Genomic DNA, 17,084 nt, shown 5'->3' on the forward strand with positions numbered 1-17,084 from the left:
TACTGAATACAAGACTCGTGAAGAATTGTAGAACTTTTGCATGGTGTATGGTGTTCTGATTCTCTTTTTTCCCTTATTTTTTTTTTTTTGTGCGTAGCTGCCAGAAAGTGTTGAACATGTGGTGAGTTCCGAAGTGTAGGCAGGCAGAAATAGCTCCATTGGCTTTGTTCTCATTGCATGGCTTAAAACTTTATGGGGGAAAAAAGGCCTTAAAATGGCAATTACAATTGGAAAACCTATGCAAAAGGATTTGAAGTACATAGTACCATTAGACAGCCTGTCTTGGAGGCAGGAAGAAATACCAGCATGTTAAGGAGCTGTTTTGCCTGCTTCAACTCTTGTTTGTTTCAAGTGGTGTAGTCTGTGTGTATTTTCTCTAATACTTTTAAGTGGACAGTGCAATATCAGTGTTTTTTATATATTATTTGCTATGCCATTTTAGTGGAAAAACATTGATGTTTTCAGATGTTTTCATATTCAGGTAACAATTTAATATCTAGAAAATAACTAATTTATCTGAACTAGCACTAAATACTAGAAGATGTTTGAACTTCACATTTTTTTAAACATAGTACTTACTAAATTATTAGTCACTGACAACTTGCTAACTAATTACAAAAACTTAACTGCCGGGTACATAAATCACAGTGAAAGGGAAAAGTATTTGTTGATGTATAGTATGTGGGAATTAAATACACCCATTTGAATAGTGCAATTTGTAATAAAGACTAAAACAAATTTTCCTTGATTATTAGAAAATAAATAAGGAGTTTTAACTGACACTTTTATATTGCTTTCGAGAACATGATTTCACAACGGTGTGTCCAGTTGGTCATCAGATGGAGACACTCATGCATGAAGGTCATGGTACATTATTACTAGTGATAAGGGTAGTGTTACAGTAGTGCCCAGAGGTCAGACACAGTTGCACTGTGGCCCCATTGTGTTAAGATCTCTAGAAAAAGATGTAGTAGTCCCTTCCCCAAAGAGTTGATACTCGCATGTGTTTCTTCTTTGATGTTAGGACTACCCAAAACATTAGTATTATTGAGATGGGAGATCTTAGGGGGAAGTAGGCCACTTGTAAAGCCTTACAATAAATCTCAACTCAAAACATTTCTTGGATTATACTTGCAGTGGAAAAATCTTTTTTGATAGTCCATCAGTATATTCTGAGATGACTCAGTGTACAAATAAATCTGTCTTAGAATATTATTCTTAATGGTATGTAGTAGTATTTAATCACTGTTATGCCTCGTTTCACCAAAGCACTTTTAAAGAACATAGCTCAGTGATTCTCAAATTTTTTTTACTGGTGACCCCTTTCAGATAGCAAGCCTCTGAGTCCAACCCCCCTAATAAATTAAAAACACTTTAACATCATTATAAATGCTGGACGCAAAGCAGGGTTTGGGGTGGAGGCTGACAGCTCATGACCACCTGGGGGATCCCGACCCCCAGTTTGAGAACCCCTGCCATAGGTAACTTTAGATTATTTCTGATGTTATTGATTTTCAGGGCAGCTACTTAAAGTTGATTATGTAATTTACAAAACACTACTTGCCTCAATAGTCTACATACTAGATGATTTGTAGATTTGGCTTGACTTATACTAAAGCTGTTGCCAGGTGTTCATGTCTGGAAAAATGATGAAGAATAAGGCCAAAATTTTCAAATGTAGAAGCTTAGAGTTAGACAATTCAATCCATATTCAGGCACCTAAAAAAATGAAGTCCAGGCAGTTTTAAGAGATGCTCAGAAGCTGCTGCTTCCTTTGATTTATATAGCATTTATCTTCAGCATCTCTGGAAAAAAACCACTTATTTAGCTGCCTATCTTTGAATATTTTGGCCTAATTTTTTTTATTGCATCTCATATACTAAACAAATAAATCTTAACCTGTCTCTTTGTCTGACTCCAATTAATCTTTGTGACACATGGGAATCTCACTTTCCCAGAGAGGACAACTATTTTATTGCCAATGGAATCTAAACTACACCACCTGCTTCACCATCCTTTTAGAACTGGTTTTATGTTTTCTTAGTAATTAAAGACAAAAAAGCTGCTGCAAGCAGTAATATACTAGGTATATGCATTCGGGATTCTTTGAGGTATTATTAAGTGCTTTATAACTATATATTGCAAGAATCTTAACTATAAAAATAAAATAAAACTTAGTTTATATGGTGTTGTGAGGATTACTTAATGTTCAGACAGCAATGTAAAATGTAAGTATACCTATATTTTTCATATCCATACTAAGGACAGACATTATATGTAACTTTTTTTTTTAGGAAACTTGGTCTTTTGTCAAGAAACTAGTTACGTTTTGTTCCTTTGCTTAGTCTTTTCTCCCTCTAAAAATATGAACAAAGTTAAAGCTTTCCAGAAATTTTCATTTGTAATATTTTCCCATATTCCAGGAGCATGAATTTAGTATTTGCCCAAAATGTCATTAGTCTCACAGTTTACTTCCAAGACACAATTTATTTTCGGTTTCAGGGATTTTTTTAGATTGCAGAAAAATTGCTCTCACAGCTAGCTGCCAGTGATTTATGGACGCAAGCATAGTTTAGCCAGTTGTAGATATACCTCTTCTGTTGACCTTATGAATCGTGTAGCTTGTTTTCCTGTAAACATCTGATTGCCAGCCAAGGGGCACTTTATAATTGCCAGTCCAACAGTATTGTTACTGTGCTTTCTGTGTGTGTGTGTGTAATATGTGTGTGTGTGTGTGTGTGCACGCACAAAAAATACACAAATATACTTTGATATCACAAAAGTACTGTGATTGTGTTGGTCATATATTTAAAAGCAGCACAGTATTTACACTCAGCCTAATTTTTAAAAATGAAATACTCTAATTTTAAATTAAATAAAAAGAACAGAAGTACTTGTGGTACCTTAGAGACGAACAAATTTATTAGAGCATAAGCTTTTGTGGGCTACAGCCCACTTCATCGGATGCATAGACTGGAACATATAGTAAGAAGATATATACACATACATATAAGTTGGAAGTTGCCATACAAACTGTGAGAGGCTAATTAGTTAAGATGAGCTATTATCATCAGGAGGAAAAAACTTTTGTAGAGATAATCAAGATGGCCCATTTAGAGAGTTGACAAGAAGGTGTGAGGATACTTAACATAGGGAAATAGATTCAATATGTGTAATGACCCAGCCACTCCCAGTCTCTATTCAAGCCCAAGTTATTGGTACCATTAATGGTATTTCCCTCAGTTAAGTATCCTCACACCTTCTTGTCAACTGTCTAAATGGGCCATCTTGATTATCACTATAAAAGATTTTTTCTCCTGCTGATATTTGCTCATCTTAACTAATTCTATACATCCAATGAAATGGGCTGTAGCTCACGAAAGCTTATGCTCTAATAAATTTGTTAGTCTCTAAGGTGCCACAAGAACTCCTGTTCTTGTTGCTGATACAGACTAACACGGCTGCTACTCTGAAACCTTTAAATTAAATGTTTTCTATTTCTGTATGACTATTTAATTATTTTATGGTGCTGTAAGTTTGCATGATGTTTTATAGCTTTAGGACCAAGTTCCTATCCCAAAGAATTCACAAACAAATTTTAAGAGTTAGGGATTTTGTCATTGTTTTTTCTGTGGAAAATACAGTTTCCACAAAATCAAAATTTTCTGTAGGGAAAATAAAATTTTGGCAAAAGTAACAATAAAAATATTTTGTTTTGGCTCAGGTTGTCTTGAATGGAAATACTTTGATTTGTGGAACCAAATCAAAACATTTCATTTCAGCTCAGTTCAACACTGAATTGCATCTGCCTAAGCTGTTGCAGTGCTTTATGGGAGTTTGTGTTTCAGATGCTTCATGTCTCCATTGTCCATTGCGGGTTGGGCTCCTTAACTAAGTTACATATCCCATGAAGCAGCACAGTCTGTCCTCTGGTTGAATCACTATTGCACCTTCACAGAAGATGTATTCTGGCCAGGGAGCCTGGCTAATAGGGAAGATTGGGGACATGAGGACCCCGAACTACAACTCCTGTGAAGCACTGCAGCAGCTCAGACAAATGCAGTTCAGAGCCAAACTAAGCACAAACTCAGTGTTTTGATGCTCCAACAGCAGTGTTCCATGTTGATCAAAATGTTCCAACATTTTGAAATCAGATTTTTTGCAACATTTTATTCTGTGAAAATTTCAATATTTTAACTTTTGTTCTGATTCAGGTCAAATTTAAAATGTTGAAATATAAACTTCTTGGAGTGATTGCTTGTGTCCATTGCATTGTGGTGTGTGGGCTTGCCACATGCAACAGTCCCGGAAGTTTTTCCCTCAGTGGTATCCGTAGGGGACCAGCTCTGGCTCCCTCTGGAGTGGCGTACATATGCACTGGTATAAGGGGCACCGACAGCTCCCCCTCCCTCAGTTATTTCTTACCACCAGTGATGGTGCTGGAACGTCTCTTTGCCTTGGCATGCTTTCCTTCTCAACTGTGCCTAGTTGTGAATCTCTTGTATATAGTTCTTATAAAGTTTGTATAGTTTATTATTTCCCTTAGTGCATAAGTTAGAAATAGTTAGTACCCTATGGGACTTAGCCTACGGACAGGGCATGCCCCGATCCACGGGCTTCGAGCCTTGTGACCACTACAGAAAACCTATGGCAGTCAGTAATCCCTACCCAAGCTGTCTGAGGTGTTTGGGGGAGACCCACATACGTGACAAGTGTTGCATTTGTAAAAGTTTCAAGCCACGAATCAGAAAGGAGCAGGACATTCGAATTAGAGCGCTCCTTAGGGAGTCGGCCCTTGCACCAGCCTCAGAGCTGGCTAGATCGGACTCTGCTCCAAGCACTACAGCATTGGTGCGGAGTTCACTGCCAGCACCAGCCTCCAACTGGCACCAATCCCCCTCCCTGGTACTGGCTAAAAAGCAAAAAAAGGCAGGGAGAGGGCATTCTTCTATGTCCCATAAAGGGAAGGAGAGGGCTGGAGGAGAGCAAAGACCCACGCGGGGCAGCGCCTCCCCTCCAGCCGGTGGCCAGACTCCAGCACCTGTTGAGTTGTCGAGCCCTTTTTGAGATCTGCCTGCCACCCTGAGAAGCAGCAGAGGTACTTGGCACCTGATGATGCCGTCCGTGCCGGAGGCTTTTCAGCACCTACTTTTTTCCAACCACTTGTCTTCCTTCCTCTCTGCCTGGGCCTCTATAACATCAGATTAGTGGGTCCTCAGCACAGCAGCCGGGGGGTATACCCTCCAGTTTATTTCTATTGCCCCCTCCCCCATCCCTCTTCAAGGACCCTTCTCGTGAGCATCTGCTCGCTTATTAGGTGCAGTGCCTTCTGCGGGTGGGAGCTGTGGACAGAGTCCCTCTGTGCTTGAGGGGGGAAGGGTTTGAATCCCGCTATGTTTTTATCCCAAAGGCCAAGCCTCATCGTCAAGCTGCGGAGCCTCAACAAGTATCTCAAGAAGATGAAGATCTGCATGGTCTCCCTGGATCCAGGAGACTGGTACTCCGCCCTCGACCTGAAAGATGCTTACTTTCACATACTTCACGGACACAGATGGTTCCTAAGTTTTGTCATTGGGACTTCCCACTACCAATTTGCAGACTCCCTTTTAGCCTAGCAATGGTGACAAGGGAGTTTACGAAGTGCATGTCGGTGGTGGTGGCCTACCTCAGATGTCAGGGTATCCAGATCAACCTGTATGTCGATGACTGGCTCATCAAGGGCCGATCCAGGTCCAGTGCAGTGTTGAGACGTTGCCAGCCACTTGTCAAGCTCTAGGCCTGTTGATAAATGAATGAAAATCAACGTTGGTCCCGGTCCAAAGGATATAGTTTATCAGAGTGGTACTCAACTTTACCCGAGAGAGAGCATTCCTGCCAGAGGCCAGATTCAGGGCAATGTCAGATCTGATTGCCAGTATCACTGCCCATCTGCTCACCACTGCCTGGGTCTGTCTCAGATTATGGGGCACATGGTGGCATGCAAGTACGTTGTCTAGCATGCAAGACTCAGCCTGTTTCCCCTCCCAGATATGGCTGGCGTCGGTCTACTCACCAGCCAGACGTCACCTGGACAAGCGCCTCATGATCCCACTGTGGGTACTTACCTTCCTGCAGTGGTGGTCTGACCAGATTCTGATGTTGGAAGGTGTGCTGTTCCTGAGCCCGCGACTCACAGTCTATCTGATTTCAGATGCGTCCGACCTTGATTGGGAAGCAGATCTCAGTATACTGTGGACTCAGGGGTTATGATCACGAGAGGAACTAGAGTTACATATAAACGTCAGGGAGCTCAGAGCCATTCCTCTGTCTTCCGGAGTGTTCCTTCCCCAACTGTCTGGTCGGGTGATGCAGGTGTTGATGGACAACACAGCCTCCATGTTCTATGTCAACAGGCAGTGGGGAGCTCATTTGTCAACTATGTGCCAGGAGGCTCTCAGTCTGTGGGACTTCTGCATTCAGCATACAATCCATCTGGAAGCCTCGTACCTCCCCGGCATGCGGAACATGTTGGCAGATCACCTCACAGATCCTTCTTCTCTCACCACGAGTGATCCCTTCACTCTTCCAGAAGTGGGGAGCTCCCCGTGTGGACCAATTCACCACCAGACAGAACAAAAAGTTTCGTCAGTTCTGCTCTCTGCAAGGCATCAGCAGAGCCTCACTTTCCGATGCCTTTCTCCTGTTATGGTCAGGAAATGTATGCTTTCCTGCCCATTCCACTCATCAGTAAAGTCCTCTTAGAAATCAAGAGGGACAAAGCACGGGTCATTATGATCGCCTCGGCATGGCCTCGCCAGCATTGGTTCAGCATGCTCGTGGACTTAGCTGTAGCAGCCCTATGGCCACTTCCCAGCCCCATGGGCTACTGTCACAGGATCATGGTTGGCTCCTGCACCCGAACCTTGCCTCTCTCCACCTCACAGCTTTGATGCTGCGTGGCTGAATCCAGAGGAACAATCCTGCTCTAGTCAGGTACAGCAGGTTCTCTTGGAGAGGAGAGAGCCCACTATCAGAGCAACTTATCTGGCAAAGTGTTTCTCCTGCTGGGTGTTGGAGTGGAGTATCTCCCCAACCCAGTTGTCTCTGCAGTCCATTCTGGATTACCTGCTTCACTTAAAGCACCAGGGCCTTGCCTTCTCTTCAATCAAGGTTTTCCTGGTGACAATATGAGGGTGGAACCATGTCCAGGGTAGATCAGTATTCTCGCATGAGATGACTATTAGGTTCCTGAAAGGCCGTGAAAACTCTTTCCACTGGTCCAAGACCTGGTCCTCCAATGGGACCGAGACCTGGAGAGCTACAAGAATGTGACCTTCCACGACAGGTGGGAGGGAACAAGAAGCCATAGGCTCAAAGGCTTCTTGTTCCCTCCCACCTGTCGTGGAAGGTCACATTCTTGTAGCTATTACCTCGGTGAGATGAGTCTCTGAGATTAGAGCCCTTACTTCAGAGCCCCTGCACACAGTGTTCTATAAGGACAAGGCTCAGCTGCAGCCCCATCTGACCTTCCTGCCAAAGGTGGCATTGAACTTCCACGTCAATCAGGATATTTTTCCTCCAGGTGTCTAGCCAAAGCCTCATACGACAAATGAGTAGAGGCATCTGCATACTCTAGATGTCAGGCATGCACTGACTTTCTACTTGGAGCACTCCAAGGCTTTCCGCAGATAGACTCAGCTCTTTATTGCCGTAACTGACAGGATAAGAAGGGCCTTCCTGTGTCCTCTCAGAGGATTTCAACCTGGATCACCACCTGCATCTGTACTTGCTACGAGATAGCAGGGGCTGTGCTTCCACCGATAGTGAAGGCTCATTCGACAAGGACACAGGTGTCTTCGGCAGCTTTCCTAGCACATGTCCCTATCCAGGACATCTTCAGGACCGTGTCGTGGTCTTCGGTACACACGTACATGACTCATTACGCCATTACCCAGCAAGCCAGAGACGACACTGGATTTGGTAGAGCTGTGTTGCAATAGACATGTCCGTGAACTCGTCCCCGCCTCAAGACGTACTACTTGGGAATCACCTGCAATGGAATGGTCATGAGCAATCGCTTGAAGAAAAAACAGTTACTAACCTTTTGTAACTGTTCTTTGAGATGTGTTGCTCATGTCCATTCCATGACCCACCCTCCTTCTCCTCTGTCAGAGTTCCAGCAAGAAGGAATGGGGGAGCCAGCAGCGCCCTTTGTAGCGGTGCATACAAGTTCCACTCCAAAGGGCGCCAGAGCCGGTCCCCTACAGATACTACTGAGGGGAAAACTTCCAGCAATGCTGCATGTGGCGAGCACACACACGTACAATAGAATGGGCATGAGCAACACACCTTGAAGAACAACAGTTACAAAAGATTAGTAACTGTTTTTTCCCCTGGGATGGAACTTCCAGTTGTTGATCAGTTCCACTAATTTTTTGAAATAGTAAGCCCTCCCAGACAGGGTCTTTGTATGTACAGAGCCTGGCACAGTGAAGTGCCAATCCTGATGGGGTCGGTGGGAATGATTGTAATATGAATATTAAATAACAGATAAAATGCATACAAATATCAACGCATGAATAAAATTGAAGTGATGATAAAACGGAGAACAGGGAAAATCTTTTGGGGGTGCTTTATTATATCTGTTATGATGGCTTCATTAAAATATAATCATATCCTGGATAAGAATAGGAGTGGTATGTGGGGAAGTACCTGAGTGGAGGCTAGTGTGGTAGCATCAGAGCCAAAAGAGAAGGTTTAATATTTAGCATCTTAGAGGCAAATTGAAGGAGAGTGAAGCTGCTTGGTACAGTGGAAGTAGGATGTTGCCCAAGGTATAGGGAGCAGCATGCGCGAGAACATGATTTGGAGGGAGGAGATAAAAGCAACAAGAAAAAGTTTAGAATTAACTGAGCGAAGGGTATATGAGAGGCAAGAGCAAAATAACAAAAAACCTTACAGGTCGAGATAGGCACGAGAGAGAGGTGGAAGGAGGCTGAGCAATGAGAGCCTTGAGAAGTGCAGTGACATTGTAGCAGTAAGGTAGGTAGATGTTTATAGTCATGAAATTTTGGATAAACTAGACTAAAGTGAGGTGGAACTCGAAGGTCAGAGAAGATGAAGTAGTGGCAGTAAACAAAGGAGGAAAGAACAAAGGCTTGTCTATACAGGGAATAGTTAATCCTGTTTAATTAGGAATAGTTAACTCCATCTGTGGACACTCTTATTCCAAAATCGATTAAGCTAATTTGGAATTAAGCACTCTTATTCTGGAATAAGAATTTCCACACACAGTTAATCAGGAATAGTTAATCCTCTTTAAATTCAAGCCCTATTTCATTTTGAATTATCTTTCATGTGTAGAGCTCTAAACCTTGGGTCAACATTTTTAGCAGTGGGGATTAAGTAGTATTTTGGAGATATTGAACAAAAAACAAGATTTGCTAATACACTTGATGGGGAGAAGGGAGGAAGACTTTTAAACATAACATTGAGATTGCAGGCATAGGTTATATCATAAAGGTAGTTTTACCTTGTGTAGAAAAGGGGGATAAACTGTTGCCTTCCCTTAGGTAGGATAATCACTGTTTATGCAACAGGTGAAAGTTATTACACCCACAAGCAAAAAGTTTAGAAAACATGATCAACTTTTGTCATATAGAAAACATTTTTAATGGCATAAAATATTTAATACATGAGAACATGCCTTGCAGATTGTGGATACCTTCTTTCCTATTAAGTATAATAGTAACTTTTAACATCCATAGATATTTGTGTGCATTCTTAAAGTTGTGGTAGCTGTGTGTTTCAAACATTTAAATGCACAGAGAATTTGTGGACTATTAAAATTGTTTTATATCAGTTCAATAGTTTGTTCGATAGTGAGGCCCTCTAGTGACAGCATATTTGAACACCGCAGGATTTTTGTTACAAACTGTATTCGTCAAGGGTTTGTAAACTGTCTGTATAAATTTAGTTTGTAAACTGTCTGTATAAACCTCACAAGGTGGGTGAGGTAATATCTTTTTTGGACTAATTTCTGTTGGTGAAATAGACAAGCTTTCAAGATTACGCAGAGCTGTTCAAGTCTGGGAGAGGTACTCAGAATGTCACAGTTAAATTAAAGGGTGGAAGAGATAAGGAGTTAACACATTTTGCAAGAATCCATTCAAGGTAAAATGTGCACTTAACAGCTCTACAGTCATAGGACAAAAAAGGGTTAGTGGGTTATAGATTTTTGTAGTGAGCCATAAATCCAGTGTCTTTATTCAATCTGTGATTTTTGGTGTCTAGCAGAGTTATGAATTTAAGTTCCCAGGCTCATCCTTTGCTGGGTTTGTGCAAGTTTCCTTTGAGGATGAAGACAGAGGACTTGAAAAGTGTTTAACTATGGGTGATATGATATTTTTTTTGTCGTTTATTATTTTCTGTGTGAGCTCTTTTAAGAGTGTAGTGATTGTCTGTTTTCACCCATGTAGTTGTTGGGGCATTTAGTGCACTGGATGAAGTACACCACGTGTTGTGATAGGCATGCGTAGGACCCATGGATCTTGAAAAATGTGTTGTGGTATTGACCATCATATCAGTGAAGATACGTCTGCAGGTTTTGCTTTGCATCTGGTGTTATGGGAGAGGCTGTGTTGCTTTGAGTTGGTGTCCTGGTCTGTGGGGAATTTGCTTCTGCTGATGAACTGGAGGATGGGGGGAGGCTTGAAGGCCAGAAGAGAGGTTTCAGGAAAGATTTCTTTCAGGATATGGTCCCCTTAAAATATGGGTTGTAACTGTTTAGTGATAACCTGTAAACGTTCCAGTATGGAGTGGTAGGTGACAACTAGCGGTGTACAGTCAAAGGTTTTTTTTTTTTCCTGTATTGAAGTATGTTCTCTTGTGGTATATGGGTTGCCCGTTCTGACGCAATCTACTTCTTGGTGGAGTATCATTGAGCGAAGGTGGTTTTAGGTCTGTTAAAGTGTATTATTAAGGTATAAATTTAGCTCTGTTAAATCTTGCCATAAGAGCTTTTATGTTGGGAGATTTTAAAATAGATGTCTACATTTTCTTACATAAATTTAGATATATTTGAATGACATTTATTAAAATTAGAGGCTTTGAGAGTTCCAACACTTCAGATGTTAATGTATATTTGTAATGTCAGAGCTTCCAAGGCAGTTTAATGATTTGGCATGTATATTTATGTTCCTCCAACAAAAAACTTTAATAATACATATTAAAATTCAAGGATTTATTTCCCCTTACCAATAGCTTTATGACTTCAGCATTTTATAGAGAAATCCTCTTAACTGAGATACCCTGTTAGAATTAAGATCAATATCCATTAATAGAAGAGATCTTTGGAATAGTAATACTTCAAAGTTCATGAGGTTCATTGAGTTGATGGGAGATACTGTCTGGATTGGTTAAGGATGGAATTTTTCTGCATGCCCAGTGCCAGTTGCATTGGCAGTTGTGCAAAGTCCACATGTAGTTGGCATGGAAGGAGCAAACTAATAAGAGCAGGAACTAGTAAAGCAGTACACGCATAATGTATAGATCACAACTAAGGAAAGACTGAAACCCGATAGGGAAGGAAGCATGCAGAATCAACGTCCCTAGATCAGAGCACATTAACAAACTGTTGTTGTGCTTCAGCATGGTCCACACGGACAGTTAGTCCATGGCAGGCTAGTGTGGGGTAGATACACGCCTCAGTTTGCCACAAACTAAATGTTTGTGTAGACAAGCCCTAAGTGAACCTATAATACAAGGTGAAACCTTCTGAGAGCTGGAAACATAATAAATGGAGGCAGGAGCCCAAGTGGCATATCACCAGAACCCTAAGATTAAATGTCCTGGTATTATGCCATGTGTTTTGTTAAACAGTGCATTGATGAGTGATTGTGCCATGCCTCCAAAGGTGTGATAGCTAGTAGTGAATGGTGAATGAAAGCTCGCAAAGGGATTCAGTGAATGAGGAGTTGTCAGTGAACCAATTTCTGCAGATGTGCTTTCAGGTTCAGAACCTAAGCATAAACTGTAGTGGTCATAGCTTGGCCATTTGTACATGGATCACCAAAAAAATCTAAGGATTTATGGACAGATTTTAGGTGCATTTGTTGTTCTTCAAGATCTGCTATGTTCTATTTTTTCATAAGGACTATATAAATAACATTATATTGCTGGTACCTATATCTTGAAAATAATTATTTAATCTATATAGATTCTTCTATGGTCTTCTAATTGTGGGTTTCCTCATTATTAATAACTAATGTTTTTTTCTACTGAAAGTCACGTAACTCTGACCATCCTTGGTCTGAGTCTGTCCCCCAGTTCTGTTCGTGATTGAGCTACAGATTGCCCTTTGATAATATTTTGAGAGAGCGATTCTTCCTCCCTCCTCTCACTATGGATGGATTCCTCATCTCTCTTGGAACACTAATGACCCTTACTTTTTCTCCATTTCAAAATCCACATCTCAACCAAGCAGGCAGGATTCCTTCTGGAACATAACTGATGCTGATGCTTGATGAGCTGAAGGACTGCTGAGATACTGAAAGCACATCGATCCTCTTCACTGCAGTAGCTGTAGAATATGTCACTTCCACAGCACTTCTCACCTCGAGAAGGAGAGGCTATGGATAGCAATCCTTACCTAGTGTGCAGCGCAGTACTATAGAGCACTACCAACAAATCACAGAATGTGTCCTGGGCCAGCTATCCTATATTCTAAAATAAAGTTTGCCCCATTCACTTCTGAAATTATAATAAATAAAAAAGATAATATGGATATTTTCTCCATTGTTCATTTTAACCTTAGAGCAGATCTCCAGGAAGTCTCAGCAGGTTTTATCTTGGGGTTTTAGAGAGGGCTAAATTCCTTTATGCTAACATAGCAAGGAAAATGCCACAAGTGTCGTTTCTTCCAACTGTCTGTTCCTTCGGTCCTCTTTTTGTTGTCTTCTCCCAGTATTTTTTCTCTTGTTTAGTCTTTGATTTTTAAAAACACATCTCCTTTCTTCTGTGTCTTGTGTTTCTCCTTTTTTTTATTTTCCCTCATTTTTTTCATTCATCTGTATTTGTTTGCTCTTCTCATACTCCTACCCCTTTGCTCCTACCTGACTCTCCACTCTGTCACTACATTGCAATTGACTATTTTTTGTCAGCTTCACATTTTCTCTCAGTATATAATGAAGCAGACAAAAGGATACCAGTATACTGTACCAGTCTACTTCGAGTTCAGATTCCAACTTCGTTGATGTTTCTTCACGGCACTGAATCAGAATGTGAATTTTAAAATTATTGTTAAACATTGGTTTGGTTTGAGACATTTCAAAAAAACCCAACAAATCCTTTCCCAAACTCTGAGTGCTTAAAGGGTGCCTTTTAAATTATGTTGGGTAGCAACAGCAATATTAGTGAATTTTAGTGTAGTGGTCAGTATTTTAAATAAATATTTAAAATACATTTACATTCCTGTTTGTCATACTAGCACTTAATGAAAAGTAATACATGGGAGATCAAAACACTTTTATTTCCAAAAATACACCTTTCATCCTCCATATATAATGCTTTATTATAATTCTCAAACTAATACGGCTGTTCTGTCTTGGCATGAAACTATAATGGTCACTTTTATTTGTAACTCTCTTGTCTATTATGTAACTTATTTGACTGTCTCCAAAGAAAGGATGAAAAGAGTTAGGATTGGTGGGCAGTGATCGAACTAGCAGGGTTCGATTTATCGTGTCTAGTCTAGACGTGATAAATCGACCCCCGAGCACTCTCCCGTCGACTCCTCTACTCCAGCTTGGCGAGAGGCGCAGGCAGAGTCGACAGGGGAGTGGCAGCAGTCGACTCACCGCAGTGAAGACACCACGGTAAGTCGATCTAAGTACGTCAACTTCAGCTATGTGAATAATGTAGCTGAAGTCGACATACTTAGATCGATTTCTCCCCCACCCCCTGCACAGTGTAGACCAGGCCTCAGTCACCCTCAATGGAGATTAATATGTACCTTGCAGTGGTATATAACTTTATAAGAGTTTTAACTGCATATTTTAAATTAAACAAGTATGGCATTAGATATGATTTATTTTTGTGCTTCCTTTTTTTGTTAAATCTCGTATTTCCTGTCACACTTGCAGGTGCTGTTGTTTTTTCAAGCGAAGGAAAAGGAAAACCATTCAACGCCACAAGTGACTCTGGAAGCAGGCAGAACATGGGGAATTACTTTCTTGTTCATCTGCTGTCTTGTGATTTTAAAAACAAAAAATCATTTCTGTAATGACTAGAAATTATTTTTAAAGACTCCATCTTAAACAAAAATGTTATGCCTCCATGCTTTGGTTTGGTTGTCCTTCATTTGTATTTTATTTTTCATCCATCTCTTCTGGAAGCTTTAAAGTTTTATGAAACGTGAGTGCTTCTTTGACCATCAGTAAATGGACTAGTGAAATGGTACAAATGAACACTGCTCTATCTTCAGCAAAACTAAACTTCAAAAGCATTTCTTCTGTCCTAGAAAGCAATTAGCAGTATCTTAGCTGAAGATCAGATATGTCATAAATCTGGTTTTTGATGAGTTCTATAGCAGCATGTTGAAAGCAGTCTTTTCAAGTGGATAATGAAAAAAGAAAAGTATAGTTGCCCAAGCATTTAAAAATAATAAAAAGTCTTACCTTAAGATTTCTGATTGTCTGTGACATCTGCATTGATTGTTCAGTATTACTGATGGTACTGCAGTCCCAAACTGTATTGTATTAGCATTAAATCCTCTCCATGATATCATGGTACAGTCACTACCTGGAGATACTGAGGATGAAGCTAGATGGATTCAGCTAATGACAGTGGTCTATGCTGTAATTGCTAATGAACAAAAAGATATCATCAGTCGACTCTGAGTTTGAAAATGTGCTTTTGTTGTGGCTCTAATGGAGTTGCAGTATAGTAGAAATGGCAGCAATGCTTGTACAAAAATACAAATGTTTGTATAATATAAGTTGTGCTTCTGGTTACATTAGACAGGAAGATGAAATACCTTCAAAAGAGAAGATATTTAAGGGTTATAAAATACACTAAGAAGAAATAAATGTGAATCTGCTTAAAGTGGAATGGGAATTAAAGCCTACAATTCCCATTCAGGCTACTGCTGAATGACATCCTCCTTAAACTGAAAATTTGGATGTGCCATGTAACTGTTAGATCTTGTTGGTAAATTATTTGACTCATCGATTTTCTTTCTTTTTTTTTTTTTTTAAAGGGCAATGGAAATGGGTGGAACTTATATGCCTTCTCTGTGTACTAGACTGTAGTACCTAAAACTTCGCTGTGGTTTTCTGGAACCTTCTTAACTTTCTGTGTAATATTGCAACTGATGTAAGATATTAGGGAAAGGATGGTTCAGGTACTTTTCCCCCACAGTCCTTTGAAGTGCCTGCAATATCTATAAACCAGCTGTTCTGTAGAAAAGGCAGCCCATTCCATTTTTTCAAGTCTGCTTCATTTAAAGCCATAATGACAGAGGTATGCTTTTGTCATATTTAGCTGCAAGTACTTGGAGAGATGGAATAAAAGGACGGAAGTGGCTAGACAGACTTGTTGACCAAAACTCAGATTAATTCTTACAATTTTTAAAAAAGCCTTCTAGAGCTAACTTTTTTTTTTTTTTTCTGCCAACATATGCCTTCTGGCATACCTATTTATTTTTAAATCTGTTTTGTGGTAACATTCAAAATGTGTATTAAAATAGACAAATGCACACCTTTGAATTCATTATTGCATTTACGGGAATTTTAGTTGTTTTTTATAATTTATTTTTTCTTAACTGCCAAAACTGCAGTGCATTGTTTTGATGAATTATGTGCTCACATGAACACAACAATGTGTAATCTGGTCATTGTCACTGTTGCTGTTAATGTTCTTGTTAAATTTTTGTGTTAAAAACCTGAACTTGGCCTACAAAAGTATATACTGTATAACTGGGTCAACAGTTTCCACTCAACCTGTTTGTATTACTGATTGTCTTAAACTCATGGACAGTTACATAATGTTCTTTATTTTGATTTGAGTTGAAAAAGTAGGTTGACTTGACCATTCTAATGTGAAAACCTGTCTTTCTTTGCAGTATTTGACCAAATTTGTCACTCCATAATATTTGTAAATACATGCAGTGTTGTATTTCTTATCATACAGTTTAGTTCAATTCTCAAGGGATGTTTGACCTGTACAGTGTTTATATGATCTGAACTCCTTACACACAACAAGATGTGTATATTAATCCAATTATGGACTTAAATATAAAAAAATTACAAAATCTGTTAATTTGCTGCAAAGACCAGTATCTAGACATTTTGCTTTTTAGCAATATTTTTAAGTGCTCAATTTTAATGCCGAGGAACATTTCCTTCTGGCAATACACACTGGTCAATAATAAGTAAAGCAGGTATGTTCAGGTTAAGCCAACGTTTTCGTTTGTATGCTTTTCCCCTTCTAAACTAATGAAGTCAACATTGCCTGAATGTCAGAATAATGAAATAAATACCTGTTTAAAATTATGTAACTGAAGAAGAAAAAAAAATAAAATGGTAGTTTTTTTAACTTGTCTTTTCCCCCCTTTCTGACAGTGTTGGATATAATAGTGGAAGTCATTAGTCTGGGGCCTCCCAAGCAGTTATAATCACTCTATTTGGACTGGACTCCCAAAGCATTGCTCTTGTAAAAGAAAGTCACTAAAAATGGCAGCCTGATGATGCATTTAGACAGCAAATGGATGGAAGTACATAAGTCTGATTGGAATCTGCTCTATGATGTGGTATTCACTCTTTGGGAGCTGCCCATGGTTGCAATAGGGTATTTGCAACAGTGTCTGGCATATATTTTAAGAAAAATATTCTAGTGGAGTTGGTTGCCTAACACTTTCCTATATAATGCCATGATTTCAGTTGCTTATAACTTCTCCAAACTTTAACTGTTCAGGCTGACATTTTCCATGCCAGATGCCTGTCTCGGGTGAAATTTTTAAAATTTTTTAAACATTTAAGATAAAATAGCTCCACAGTTTCCAAATATGAGATTAGGGAAAAAATACATTGGTTTGCCTATGCTGCCCG

At 39.9% G+C, this 17,084-nt stretch overlaps 1 protein-coding gene across 13 annotated transcripts in view; it reads left to right on the forward strand.

Annotated features, from left to right (window-relative positions):
* Positions 1–16,556, forward strand: part of CSNK1G3 (casein kinase 1 gamma 3) — a 163,531-nt gene extending 146,975 nt beyond the window's left edge. For 10 of the 13 annotated variants that reach the window (XM_073344822.2, XM_073344818.2, XM_073344825.2 and 7 more), the window contains 2 exons: positions 98–121; positions 14,121–16,556. In XM_073344822.2, coding sequence (XP_073200923.1) covers positions 98–121; positions 14,121–14,175 — 79 coding nt within the window. In that variant the 3' untranslated portion in view covers positions 14,176–16,556. Of the gene's footprint in view, positions 1–97; positions 126–14,120 lie in introns of those variants that run through there. The other 3 variants (XM_073344824.2, XM_073344827.2, XM_073344823.2) reach the window with 2 other exon arrangements.
* Positions 16,557–17,084: the final 528 nt, after the last annotated feature.

Source organism: Lepidochelys kempii, chromosome 5 (assembly GCF_965140285.1).
Source record: "Lepidochelys kempii isolate rLepKem1 chromosome 5, rLepKem1.hap1, whole genome shotgun sequence".
NCBI lineage: Eukaryota > Metazoa > Chordata > Testudines > Cheloniidae > Lepidochelys > Lepidochelys kempii.